At 42.2% G+C, this 14,444-nt stretch overlaps 1 protein-coding gene across 1 annotated transcript in view; it reads right to left on the minus strand.

Moving 5' to 3' along the window:
* The window catches only part of LOC140999781 (rho guanine nucleotide exchange factor 10-like protein), a 53,319-nt gene that overhangs the window by 25,936 nt on the left and 12,939 nt on the right, over positions 1-14,444 (minus strand). Inside the window, exons 9-12 of the mRNA XM_073470310.1 lie at positions 13,044-13,136; positions 11,814-11,984; positions 11,089-11,234; positions 9,822-9,988 (exon numbers count right to left, since the gene is read on the minus strand). Of these exons, the coding sequence (XP_073326411.1) occupies positions 9,822-9,988; positions 11,089-11,234; positions 11,814-11,984; positions 13,044-13,136 (577 nt within the window). The remainder of the gene's footprint in view (positions 1-9,821; positions 9,989-11,088; positions 11,235-11,813; positions 11,985-13,043; positions 13,137-14,444) is intronic.

Below are 14,444 nucleotides of genomic sequence, written 5' to 3' on the forward strand. Positions count from 1 at the left end.
GGTCTCTAAACGAGCCGTTTGGATTTCGACCGGATTGTGACGTCACAATCCGGTCTTTTGCATACTCCAGTCCTGGCGCTGGCTATCTCCTCCCACACTTGGCCAGCTACCTGGACGAGGATCCGCCATTTTTCTCGTTCTCGCTTAACTTCTACGCGACAGCCTGACCGCTACCATGTACAACCCGAAAGCCGAGCACTGCTGCTCTGTCGTCGGATGCACGGATCCTCCTGTTTCGCTACATGGCCTCCCTATCAAAGAGGATATCAGAGCGAAGCGGCTACATTTTATTTATCAGGGAAACGTCCCAGCTTCAGTGAGCAAAGCGTTACGGTCTGTGCCAGTCACTTCACGCCGGACTGCTTCAGCAACCAGGGTCAGGACTGGATGCTGGACTGGCAACAAGATTGTCCCTTAAAAGATGGATCCATACCCACTGTCAATGATGGAACTGTAAGTATTTAAAAAACAGTGTAGTTTGTGTTACTTTGGCCGTTTAGCACATGAGCTAACGCTAATGCTAACGCTAACCGTCGATGTAAATATGAGGCTAACGTGAAGTTATCAACGTTGGGCTTACTGGCCGTAGGATTCACGATTTGTCATATCAGCACTCTTTTAAAACATGACAGTGAATTGAGAAAATGAATTAGGATATTGAGATTTTATCGCTTCTAACCGGCCGGTGAACCACTGCTCGGCCATAAACAAGCAGAGGAGATTGTATGAAATCGTCTCGGTTGTTAGCGGACGGTGGGCTGCTGTTCCTCCGTGAACAAGCAGAGGAGACGGGGTGAAATGTCTCGGTTGTTAGCGGACGGTGAGGTACTGTTCCTCCGTGAACAAGCAGAGGAGACGGGGTGAAATGTCTCAGTTGTTAGCGGACGGTGAGCTACGTTAATTCATTAGCATGTTGTGCTAAAGGACAGTGACCTGCACGTTACCTGCAGTAAAGCAATCACTACTTTGTTTTGGAGCCGGAGACAGGGGTTAGCTGCTACATGTCTGCTGTGCTACTATCAGTTATATGCAGGCATGGACACAGAAAAGTTGCTTCGCAAATGTGTATAGCTCGTTGCCATGGTCACGCGATGCCGTCCTCACATCTTCCGCCAGGCAGGAAGAGGTGGGCGGCGCACGCAGTAGCTCATTAGCATAAAAGGGAAAGGCACTCAAACCAGCCGCTTAAAACAGGGCTGTGAAACTGGTGTGTAAACACCCCTGCTGTGCTCAATCCTTCGGTTTTTTCGACCAAAGCATGTTACTATCATTCCATTTAGACATCAAGGAACCATGTCAACAAGCAGAAATGAGCATAATATGTCACCTTTAAGCACAGATTACTTAGTGTGTTTAGTTTCTGTAAGGGAGGGGAATGGCCTGATTCACACCATATCAGCAGACTTCCCAGCATGCACTGTTTGAGAGTTAAAACTCTCCTGAGAACTTTCTCTTTTATAGTTTGAAGAAAACATGTATGATGGAAACTTGCTGTGCGTCTTTAATATATTTGAATAGAAGTCCTGGTTGTTTTTACAATAATGAAGACATTGCTAACCATGATAAAGATTAGTATCGAATTCCCTCTTAACCCAGTCACACTGTTAGAAATTGGTGGAAATCTGAATTTTTCTACCAATGTTGGAATATAGTAGTTCCACTTGATTCAGTTTCAGCTCATGTGTATAAAACAAGTGGAAGGACTGTGGTGAGTCAGCAACAGAATTCTATAGAAATTGAATTAAGTTATGTAAGCCAGAGACTGGGGGACTGCCGGTTTCCGATTGATGGAGTAGGTAGCAGAGTAGAAGAGCTCCGACAGATAAACCCTTACTAAATAAGTTTGAACCTCCAAAAACCGGAAAAATGGAGCACAACCTAAATTTTAACCGCTTAGCAACTAAACTCTTGATATGAGGAAGAGCTCACGGAGAGGGGAACAACAAGGGATGCAATTGAAAATTCCATTTAAACGAGGCAGCCCAAAAATGTCCGACAGTGCAGCGGTGAACGCACAGGAGAAAACACGTCAGACACCTGAGACCACACTTGCCCTGCGGATGCTTAGAGAGGAACTACAGACATCCAGAGAAGCGGTACTGGTCCAGATAAAAGCTGAGATTGCAACATTGTTTAAAGAAATTAAGACAGACATTGTTTTTCTCCGCGAAGAGACAAAAGCCGATATGTGGGCCATACGGGACAAACTCGCCGGCGAGTTAGCACGACTCTGCTCGGCTCACGGCAGGTTCAGACAGGATGCCGAAGTGCCGCGAAGCGCTGCGCTCGGAAATTCTCGCGCGAGCCACGGCCCTTCTGTTCTAGTGATGGTATACTCGATTCCTTTTACTGACTCGAGTTTGTATGAGTCACTCACTAAAGTGAATCGGGTTTTCGAGTCACTTGAGTCAGTCAGCCAGAGTGTGCGCCACTGAATGCTTGTTTCTCAGGTAAGGGAGGGGCTCTACGAGCTGGGAGGGAGAGCGAGTGAGCTGTGAGCTGCCTGTGAACTGCGAGTCTGAGATGCTGAGTCCTGAACGGTGCGGAGCAACGAGTTTCTCGGGTAAGGGAGGGGCTCTACAAGCCGGGAGGGAGAGTGAGTGAGCTGTGAGCTACGAGTTGCAGCTACCGAGTCCTGAACGGTGCGGAGCAACGAGTTTCACGGGTAAGGGAGGTGCTCTATGAGCTGGGAGGGAGAGCGAGTTAGCTGTGAGCTACAAGTTGCAGCTACCGAGTCCTGAACGGTGTGGAGCAACGAGTTTCACGGGTAAGAGAGGGGCTCTACGAGCTGGGAGGGAGAGCGAGTGAGCTGTGAGCTGGAGCTACTGGGTCAGTCAATCGTTCTTTTTCTGTATCAGCCTGTGATACAGCTCAGCTCGGGGCAGAAAGGAGAGGAGAGGAGAGAGTTGAGTTGAAATAATGACCAGAGCCGTTGCTTCAGCCACGGAGCTAATACAGCAATTAGCTTGATACATTTGCGCAATTGCAGTTAGAATAACAGTTGTGTGGCATGTCTCCTCTTTGCAGTTAGCTGGAGGTAGCAGTGGTGTGTCAGTGAACGAGTTAATGGAGACAATGACTCGTAACTCCCGAGTCAGTAAAAAGAATCTCGAGTTTTGAACAATTCGTTCATGACTCGCACATCACTATTCTGTTCACACCAGACACTAATACCTCCGTGGCGGTCAGCAAACGGCTCTGCTCCTCAGCTGTTCTAGACCAGACAGCAGAGGCAGACGGTTCAGACAGGACGCCGAAGCGCCACGATTAGCTGCGAAGCGCCGAGGAGCAGAGCCATTTTCGATTCGGCACCCATGCTAACCAATGGTGTCGTTCACATAGGTAGCACCGCGGCGCTCTGCTCCGCTGCCGGCGCGCAGCGATCGTTTCAGCGTCTGGTCTATTCTTTTCGCGTGCTGCAGCCGAATGTGTCAAGTCGGGCAGGAAGTCAAACAAAGCAACAACGAGAGAATCCGGTCGAGTTTCAAAATAAAACAAATTTCAAAATAAGACTATTTTCGATAATTAAACACCCCGATTGACAGAAAACTACTCATTACTCTGAAGTGGACATACATTTACAGTTGTCAGGAAAACATGGCATTGTAATTTTATGCGGTTATTTACTTTCCTATGGTGAAAAAACAGCTCCAAGTGTGACTACAGAACAGCTAAGGAGCAGAGCCGTTTGCCGACCGCTGCGGAAATATTTGTGTCTGGTGTGAACAGAAGGGCCGTGGCTCGCGCGAGAATTTCCGAGCGGGGCGCTTTGTGGCACTTCGGCGTCCTGTCTGAACCTGGCAGCTAACAAATGCGAAGAGATGGGGGCCGCGCTCGGCGAAACAATGGACAGAGTAACCACGCTGGAAAAGTCACAACAATTAATTACTAACGAATGTAAGAAATTGCAAGACAAATGTCAGTATCTAGAAAACAGAAGCAGGAGACAAAATCTATGACTGGGCGGCATTAAAGAGGGAGCCGAACGAGGCAACATGATAAAATTCCTCGTGGATTTCTTCCCCGCGGTGCTCGGAGCTGACAACTTCAGCTCCCCGGTGGTGATAGACCGGGCACATTGTACACTAGCCTTGAAACTGACCAACCGAGAAAGACCCCAGGCCATTCTTGTCTGCCTCCATTATTATATGGACAGACAGAGGATACTGGATCTGGGCAAAGCTAAACAGACGACTTACATACGGAGGAGAGCAGGTGTAGCCTACATCTTTCCAGACATGGGCCCGGAGGTCAACAGACAGTGCGCCGCTTTCAACCCAGTGAAAAGGAAACTCTGAGAGGCCTACGTCACGTACAGCTTGTTCTACCCAGCCAGGCTCGCCATCACTGTGGACGGGTTTAGACACACCTTTGACTCCCTGAAAGCGTTGAAGATTTCTACAACCAGAAGATTGCCAAAGTGGACGGATCCCCATGAACACAAGTAGCCTAACAGTAATGATCGAGGATTGATATGCTTTTCTGTAAAACTTCTGGGATCAATAACTTTTGTGGGATGACTCAGAACAAAGTTACGGTTTTTACTGTATATGTGGGTCTGCTCTCTGCTTAGGTTTTGGATATTCTTCAGTTGACATTATCGTTCCTGGAGTTGACATTATCGTTCCTGTCTGAAACTTGGCAGCGGCACGGGGAATTTATCCACTTAAAGGAGCTGTGTCCCCTGGAATACTCTTTTGTTGCTACACCCCGCCTCACAGGACGCGGCGGGGGCCTCACTGTTGTCTTACGTGACCGCCTCAAAATTAGGTTGGTGAACTCTGACTGTTTCCCCTCGTTTGAGCTTCAAGTGACTAAGATAAATGAACAAAACCCATTTTACTGCATTTTAATCTATCGCCCTTCCTGGCCTCGCTAGTGGGTTTCTATCCGACTTCACTGAACTTTTAACTTCTATTATCAAACTGGATAAGGTCCTTATTATTGGTGATTTTAATATTCATATAGATGATCAGTCATCTAACACTGCTGCTGAGCTTTTAAATATCACTGAGTCTTTTAACTTTGTGCAGCATGTCTCTGGTCCCACACACATTAAGGTACATACACTGGACCTTGTCTTCTCACATGGATTGACTGTTGAAATCTACATGTGGAGGATTCTCTTGTCAGTGACCACAGCTGTGTCTCCTTTGATATGGAATACGTTGAGAAGCACCTACCATGTTTTGCTCAAGGAAAGAAACGTTATATTAATCAGTCTGTTGTTGAGAGCTTTATTTCCTTGTTTGATGCTGAGCCTGCTTCAAACGATGATGATGACTGTGATGATGATGATGATGATGATGATGATGATGATGATGATGTAAAGCCCTGTCTTATTAAACAGACTCAGAGACACTTTTGGGATTACTGGCACTGTTTTGAATTGGTTCAGGTCCTATCTGACTGACAGGAGTTTTCTGGTCCATGTAAATCAGTTATTATCTGACCCGACAGGGCTAGCCTGTGGGGTCCCACAGGGATCAGTCCTCGGCCCTTTTCTCTTCTTGCTTTACATGACCCCTCTTGGACAGATTATCAGTGAGTTCAGTGATGTCTCTTATCATCTATATGCTGATTATGTTCAGCTCTACTGCTCTTTCAAGCAGACTGAGCTGCATAAATTAGACAACCTAATTGCCTGTTTGACTGCCATCAAAAAATGGCTAAATGACAACCTTCTTCAACTGAACTATGCCAAAACTGAAACACTGATTATTGCCCCAGATAGTGCCATTCCCCCCATAAAGCAGCATTTAAGTCAGTTAGGTCTCTCTGTCCAGCCTAGCCTACGTAACCTAGGTGTTGTGTTTGACAAGGACATGTCTTTGGACCACCACTGTAAACAGTTGGTGAAGAACTGCTTCTACCATCTGCGGAATATCGCTAAACTGAGGTCCATGATTTCAAGACCTGAAATGGAGATGATAATTCATGCCTTTGTTTCATCCCGCATTGACTATTGTAATGCTCTTTTTATGTGTTTTAACAAAAAGGCTGTAAATCGCCTTCAAACTGTGCAGAACGCAACTGCAAGGCTCGTAACTGGATCGAAGAAAAGGGATCATATCAGCCCAATTTTATATTCCCTACATTGGTTACCAATTAATTTTAGGATTCATTTAAGATTTTAGTACTTACTTTTCGAGCCCTCCATGACCAAGCTCCCTCCTACATCACGGAGCTACTGAGACCCTACTCTCCCTCACGCTCACTCAGGTCATGAGATCAGAAACTCTTGATGGTCCCCCGCACTCATTTTAAAACATGAGGTGATTGCTCTTTCCAGGCCACTGCCCCTTGCCTCTGGAATGCACTACCGTTGACCTTACGTAGCATAGAGTCCACTGAAGGTTTTAAGAGAGAACTTAAAACCTGTCTTTTTAGACAGGCTTTTTACTGATGTTGATGTTCTGGGACCTCTGTGAAGCTACCTGGATTTGTGCCGTTGTGTGTTTTTTGTTGTGATCTCTGTATTCTATTGCATTTTATCCTTGTTTTAAGCACTTTGTGATTTTATCTATGAAAAGTGCTATATAAATTAAATGTACTTACTTACTTACTTACTTACTATGCAGTTGACAGTACTATAGATACAAAGTACACAGTTTATAAGTCATCGTGATCTTTGGGAGATAAATGAGTCAGATCCATTTATGTTGCTATTGCCAATTGCTCCTGTTTTATTTTAAATACAGCAAGAAACTAGAATTTGGGGGTTCAAAACAGAAATAGATCTAGAAGGAGCTTAGAGACCAAGTCTATTCTTTTTTTTTTTTACTTTTCTCCCCCTCCTCTGAGGTGTGTTAAATGGCAAGTTGCCTTTGGACTTCGATAAGCTCTTTTTTCCCCCACCACTTGTTTGGGGAGTGCTGGGGGGTGGGGTGGGTAGATGTAAAGTTTGAAAGGTTAGACGATGAAAAATTATTAGAAGTTACTACATGTACATGTCTTTTGTGATTAATTTTTCTCAAGTCTTTCTCCAGGCTCAATTACTTCGTCATGGACTCAAAACTACTCACAGCAGTAAAATATATATAGATTACGAAGCCATTGTTTTATCAAATCACGCCCCACTAAGACTGCAACTAAATTTCCCCTGTAGGCATTCATCCAAAATGTGGCATATGGATAATGGTTTACTAGCCTGTGAAACCCATACAGAATGTATCAGATCTCACATAGCTTTATACATGCAAATCAGTGAGACCCCAGACGTTTCTAAAAGTACATTATGGGAGGCTCTGAAGGCATACGTCCGAGGACAAATTATCTCCTACTCGGCTCAATTGGCCAGAACACAAAATGAGAGGAGAATAAATATAACAAGACAAATTGTAGAATTGGATAAACTGAACTGCTTGCTAAGAGAACAAGCCTGCAAACTGAGTTTAATCTCCTCTCCACATCCGAGACAACTAAATTAATAAACCGTTCCAGGCATAAATACTACTAGATGACCATCCTCCCAAAATGTATTTTTTTATATCAGTGTATTCCCATTTGTATCAAAAAAGGCTTTTTTAAGAACATAGATAAAATAGTCTCAGAGTTTATTTGGAACAAGAAAAAACCTAGATTAAGGAAGATCTTACAGAGACCAAAATCAATAGGAGGTATGGGATTGCCAAATTTTAAACTTTATTACTGGACGAGCAATATTAAAATGATGGCCTATTGGCTACAAAAAAACCCTCTGATATGGCTAGGTATAGAAAAGACCTGCTGTCACCCCTCTTTCCTTCGAGCCATGCTGTTTTCAGCTCTGCCCACTGTAGAAAATGGATCATTAGCTAATCCGATCGTCTCCCATTCACTCAAGATCTGGATTCAAAAATTCTATGGGTGGCAGTCCTGTTCCCTTCAAAGCCCTCTTATTGAAAACCATGCCTTTGCACCTTCATTTACTAATATAACATTTAACGATTGGTTCGAAAAAGGAATTCATAGCTTCTTAGATATATTTATAGATAGAAGTATTTCCAACATTTGAACAGTTACAGAGAAAATATAATATTCCGAGGTCACAGTTCTATAAATATTTACAGGTACGGAGCTTTATTACACAGAATAATCCATCATATCCAAATTCTCCCAACCGATCCACAATGGAATCGATACTTATGCAGGATCCTCATAAAAAGGAAGGAATATCCAAGATATACGAAGAACTATCAAACCTGACCTGTACGGCTACTATGGATCATCTAAGATCAGCCTGGCAGGATGACATAGGTGGGGAGATCACGGAAGAACAATGGCGGACAGCCCCAGCACAAACTCACAGTTCTTCAATATGTGCAACACACGGCCTCCTGCAATTTAAAATAATACACCGCTTACATTGGTCAAAACAAAAACTCCACAAAATATTTCCTTCGGTAGATCCCTCATGTGACAGATGTGGACTTGTACTAGCATCAGTGGGTCATATGTTCTGGAGTTGCCCAAAGATATCGAATTATTGGGACAATATCTTTCAGACTGTCAAATATTTTACACAGACCAATTAACGCAGATCCTTTGATGGCAGTTCTAGGAATTATTGACTCAAGTATAATGAAAAACAAGATGGAGCGTAATATGGTTTCATTTGTCAGCCTACTTGCACGAAGATTGATATTACTCAATTGGAAACAAAAAACAGTCCCAACTTATTCAAATCCTATGACAGATGTTATGAAATATATGGAGCTGGAGAAAAGAAGATTCTCGCTGAAAAATCAGGAAAGAAATCGAATCAGGTAGCCATTTATTGATCACTTTAATTGCAACACATAGTCTGATGGCAAAATTTAGAAGGGATCTTTAGCCTTAATATAAGGGAAAGATTTATTTATTTATTTTATTTTTATGTTACGTGTATATGTATTCAGGTATGTGTACATATATTATTTATTTATCTTTTAAATTTAATCCTTTTATGTTCTCCCCGACTTGTTTATTTTTATTTTATTTTTATTTAAGATACCCAATTTAACTATAATAGTTGAAGCTGGATGTGTAAATGTGTATGTGTAAATGTGTATGGTGTTTGTTTTGTCTATTATGTACTGTGTTCAAAACAGTGATCTCATGTACTTTATGTTTAACTGAAAATAGTTATGACACACAACTTAGACTCCTGAAAAGAAATAATGTATGTGCACTAATGATTTTGAATAAAGCTGACTAATGTTAACTTGTTATGTCTACTAAATATAATTGTGGTTCTAGGTTAATACAACTAGACATGTTTAGTTTCAGCTTGTGTAAAAACTAAAACCCTCTACGTCAACGGGTTTCCACACAATTTTCTTGTAAAGTCAACTCATTCAGGTCACAAATCTCATCTGATTTAATACAAATTCATTAATGCGATGGACAACCTTCACTGTGTAGCAGAGATAAGATTATTTATTCTGTGATCAGTTGCATAAAAAGTATTAGTTCTGACACTACTAGTCAAGAATTGATCACTTGAGACAGAGACATTGAACTATGTAAAAAATTCAGATTATTTGCTATTGCGATGACAGTAGCTCAGTCTGTGGGGCAGCTTGTGAATTGGAGGGTGTCTGGTTCAAGCCAGGCACTGACCAGTCGGTATGTGGCATGGAATAGTTGGTGGAGAGGTACCAGTGCCTCCTGGGCACGACCCCATGTGTTCTTGAGCAAGGTACAGAAGACCTTACTGATGAGGGCACTGTGTTATGTGTCAGCCCTATCTCTCTGCCATTTCCACCTCAGTGCATGTCTTTAGGTTCTCCTGTGCATGCTTTGCATTCCATTGTGTGTCAGTGTGTGTTGAAGGGCGAGATGTTGAGCTGTGGATGTACCTGTGGTGTTGGAGGTGGAGCTGTGGCGCCTGGCTGTGATGACACTGTCTCTGCTCTGCAGACTGTCTTGGCCCACCTCCACCACCTGGGTCTGCAGCAGAGGTGCATACCACTTCACTGTGTACTTAGGACCAAGAGGAACCAGACTGCTGATGTCAGGGGGACCCCTGGTGGACAAAGTATTAATGCTTACTACATGGCACTTACTCTGTGCAATTGCTGGGTGTTAAAATCCAGCTCATCAGTGGAAATCAATGAGAAAAGCATCCTGTCCCCACTGACCACCACTTCCCATAACATCATCTGGGTTTTGTTTGGCAAGCCCTATTAAAATGGGCCCAGAAAAGTCACCAGCTGTTATCAATCAGAATCACTCAGAAGAAGAGGCCATGCTACAAAGAACATTTGATTCACAAAACTTTCTATGATCACCAAAATGTATCGTTCAAGTTACTGTATGTATATTTTTGATCCAGCAGGTTTAGTCAGTTGATATGTAAGATATATGTAGATATGTAAACTTATGATTCCATCTGTAAAATCATCTCTTTAATTGCATTACCTTTTTCTCTGATCTTGCCTGTTTTATGGCTTTTATTCCTTTTACTTGTAAAGACTTATATTATCTTGTGTTTTTACATCTTCTGTTCTGCCTTCTTGTTTCAAACCACTTTAGACAAGGCTTCCTTGTGTTTGGCTCATCTGTTGAGCGTTTATTCTGTAATATTGTCTTCCTGAGTTTCCTGCTTTTGCTTGTTTGTTAAAGCACTTTGTCAGCTCTGTTTTTGAAGGTGCTCTTTAAATCATGTTTAATATTCATTATTATTAGGATACTGACAATGATAAATAAATGTACCTCGTATGTTCCACTTGCCAAAGAAGGCTGTGGGATATATAATAACTGTAACACTAACTGTTCCAAAACAGCCAAATCTCATTTCTACATTTATATTTTAATTACCACAAAAAACAATACACCATGTAAATGATACAGAGCTGAGGCTTGAAAAGAGGTATTTCATTTCACTTTGGACAGAGCAAAGCGTGTTCCCCTGCTTCCAGTCTTTGTGCTAAGCCAGGCTCAACATGTATTTGACCTACCTCCATAAAGGACACTTGATGAGACAAAATTCTGTTCCTTTCAGTGAAAACTAAGACCCCAAATTCAGAAATTCATCTTAAACTATCCTCTCTGATATCAGGTTTTACAGCTAAACTGTAATGGAGATAACAGGAGAAATTGTACAGCTAAAACAAATGTACTTACTTCAGGTTGACGTTGGCACAGATCAGGGTATCGTTGAGGAGGAAGACCTTTCGCTCCTTCGACTTGAGAACTTGACCTTTATCACCATAAACAATTTCAGTCAGCAGTTCACACTGACTCAGCTGCCTCTGCTCTGAGTTCAGCAGCTGGAAACACAAAGCAGTTCACTCATTAAAACACTCTCAACTCCAGTATACAAATCAGCTTCTGTAGAGCCTGTTTGGAGCTGAAATACAGATCGCTCACAATCTACAAATAAAATGCAGTTTTAAGTCTGCAGACTATCTGCGTATCTCAGTGTCTACTGGTCAGATCAATATCAGCATGGTTGCCAGAAGCTGATTCTGAAGCTGAAGACCCTCCACTCCCTTGCCCTCCATCACCATCATCAGGCCAAGATAGTTCCATGCACACAAGAAATTTGTAAATTCAAGGTCAAGGGACATTGTCATGAAATTTAATGGACAGATTCCTGCTCCCCAGAAGATGAACCATTTTAATTCTGGACATTCTATGAACTTTCTTCTAACATAGAGGAAATAGTTAATAGTAAGGATAGCCTTGTGATTTTTGAATCAAAATACCACTACACTCTCAGTCCAGAAAACACTAACCTGTTGATTCTAGATTAACCCTAACCTGGATGACTGAGAACCTTCATCAACACAAATCTGTTGATTTCATAAATACCTCATGCACATGAATTATAATACATCCTGTGTCACCTTGTTGAGGTTGCGGTCGCCCACACTGTGTGCTATCTGCTGGATCTCAGCCTCCTGATCAGCCAGACGCTTCTGTTCATTGAGTTTCTCTGCCAGGGTCTCAAGCTCAGTGAGAGCCAGCTGCAGAGGCAGCCGGTCAGTGTGGGACTTGGGAGTGTTCTTCAACATGTCCTGATACAAAACAACAACAACAACAACACAACATCAAATGCTACCTCACCTGAGGGTGACAGGGAACATCATAATGTACAGAGAGTTCAACAGACGCTTTCACACCTCTTACAATATTATATCCCTCACAGGGGGATACCAACACAACTGAAGGAGATATATCAATGAACATAATAAAAGATAACAAATATTGTTGTCATAATAAATAAATAATATTAGTGACGAAGTGCTTTACATGGTTGAACCAGGATTAGAACATTTCAGGACTGATGCAATTAAAAACCAAAATAATTGAATAAAAAATGTAACAAAATGCACAACTAGAATGGCAATCAGTAGAGTGCATACCTCTGCTAAGGCTCAACAGTCCCCTTCAATTCAATCACATCTGATCCAATATTGAACTCATTAGCTCTGTCTCACTCTAACCTTTAAACCACCCATAACTGCTTTACCATCATCTAAGCTCAGTAGATGTGTAACAGCCCACCACAGGACAACTAAACACTGCCGTTGGAATGATAATCTCCACTGTCTTGTCAGAAACTCCAACTAAGTGTCAGGCCTTGAAATGAAACCAAATGTTTCACTTGACCGCACATCACATACTGCTCTTTACTGAAAGGTTTACACTTCCTGTTTGAAAATGCTGATGAGCTTCATAATCAGAGATCCAAATCAGTGAACAGGCACAATGATGAGCAATCAGTTGTTTCAACTGAATCCCAATTATTTGTAGTTTATTACTAATTGGCTCATTTAATGAAGATCCTGGATGAATGGAAATTCTGCCATTACAGGGGTAAAAACAAGAAAGTTTAATTTTTAACCAAATGTAGTCATGATTCATCAGATCCTTCAGGTCCAGATGGCAGCTGTCAGGTGTCCAGAAGACATTTTTCCACAATCATGTCCACCAGGTTGTAGCACATTTGAAGAATAATGACAATGACTGGAGGTCATGTTTTATTGTTCATTTCATTTACACTATTATGTCAAACTTTACATGATGATGATGAAACAACAGAGTACTCATGTGTGTTACTCAGTGTTACTCACCTGCAGCAGCAGAATGAACTGAGGGAAGCGTTGGATAGGTTTTACCATTAGGCCATACAGCGTGATTCTGTCTGGACTGGATGCCTGCTTCTTCTAAAAGTCACATGGAAACCCATAAAGGTTTTTGTCAGTATTTTTTTTCACTAAAATCACTAAAGCACCATGAACTTCTCTGTCTCTCAGTCTGAGGACATCAACATCAGTTTAGGCCTTTAAGTTCCTCACCGCTTTAGCCTTGCTCTGAGCTTCTGTTATAGCTTCAACACTGCCATTTCTACATTTCAGTACATTACTGATCAATAATAAATTGCTATGTTTTTTTGTGACATCTCTCTGTCTGCCTACTTCTTGTGAGCTGGTTTTGGCTTCTTCAGTAGCCAGTGGATGGGGTTAGAGATTGTGGTTCTGCTTGTTAAATGGCAGTTTTACAGTTTAAAGTTGTTGTTGTTATGGCTGTATACATTCCACCAAGCGCTAATACCAAGCTAGCACTGGACATCCTGCTATCTGCCATCAGTAAGCTGCAGACTGCTCACCCTGATGGGGTTTTCATTATAGCTGAAGACTTTAGTCAAACCAAGATGAAAAATGTCCTCCCCAAATTCCACCAACATGTGACATGTCCTACGAGAGGTCTGAATATACTGGATCATGTCTACAGCAACATTAGGGAAGGTTACAAAATCATTATCATAATCATTATTATCATTACCATTATTATCATTATCATCTTACCATTATTATATTACTATTATTACTACACTCCTGAACAAAATCTTAAGACGGGGGGAAAATTACAAGTATTCGCATTTCGCGGTGGTGGATCGTAACGAGGTTGTAAGTAGAGCATCAAAATGCAAAAAGAAGAAACAGGAGCAAGAGACAAAAATAGAGAGTAGGCAATTTATTGAAAACTGCATTTAAACTAAAACAGGCTGTTCATCAGCTGATCAAAAGTTTAAGACCATAGCCTTAAAAAGTCAAAATCCGTGTTAAAATCTGGCTTTCATGTCATTTTTTGTCAGACATTCACACTGTCATGACCTCATGATGGCAAAGGCAAAAAGGCTTTCTGTCTTTGAGCATGGCAGGATTGTTGAGCTGCACAAGCAAGGCCTCTCACAATGCGCCATCACTGCCGAGGTTGTACGCAGTAAGACAGTCATTTTAAATTTCTTAAAAGATCCTGAGGGTTATGGGACAAAAAAGTGGTAGACCCAAAACATTTCACCTGCACTGAGCCGGAGAATCCGACGGGCTGTCAGTGAAGACACAGGCCGATCCTCGACCCAAATTAAGGCCCTTACTGATGCTGACTGCAGCCCAATAACCATAAGACGGCATCTGCAAGAGAAGGGCTTAAAGAACAAAAAATGTCTTCGAAAACCACGTCTCCTCCCA

This window comes from Pagrus major, chromosome 7 (genome assembly GCF_040436345.1).
Source record: "Pagrus major chromosome 7, Pma_NU_1.0".
Classification (NCBI taxonomy): domain Eukaryota; kingdom Metazoa; phylum Chordata; class Actinopteri; order Spariformes; family Sparidae; genus Pagrus; species Pagrus major.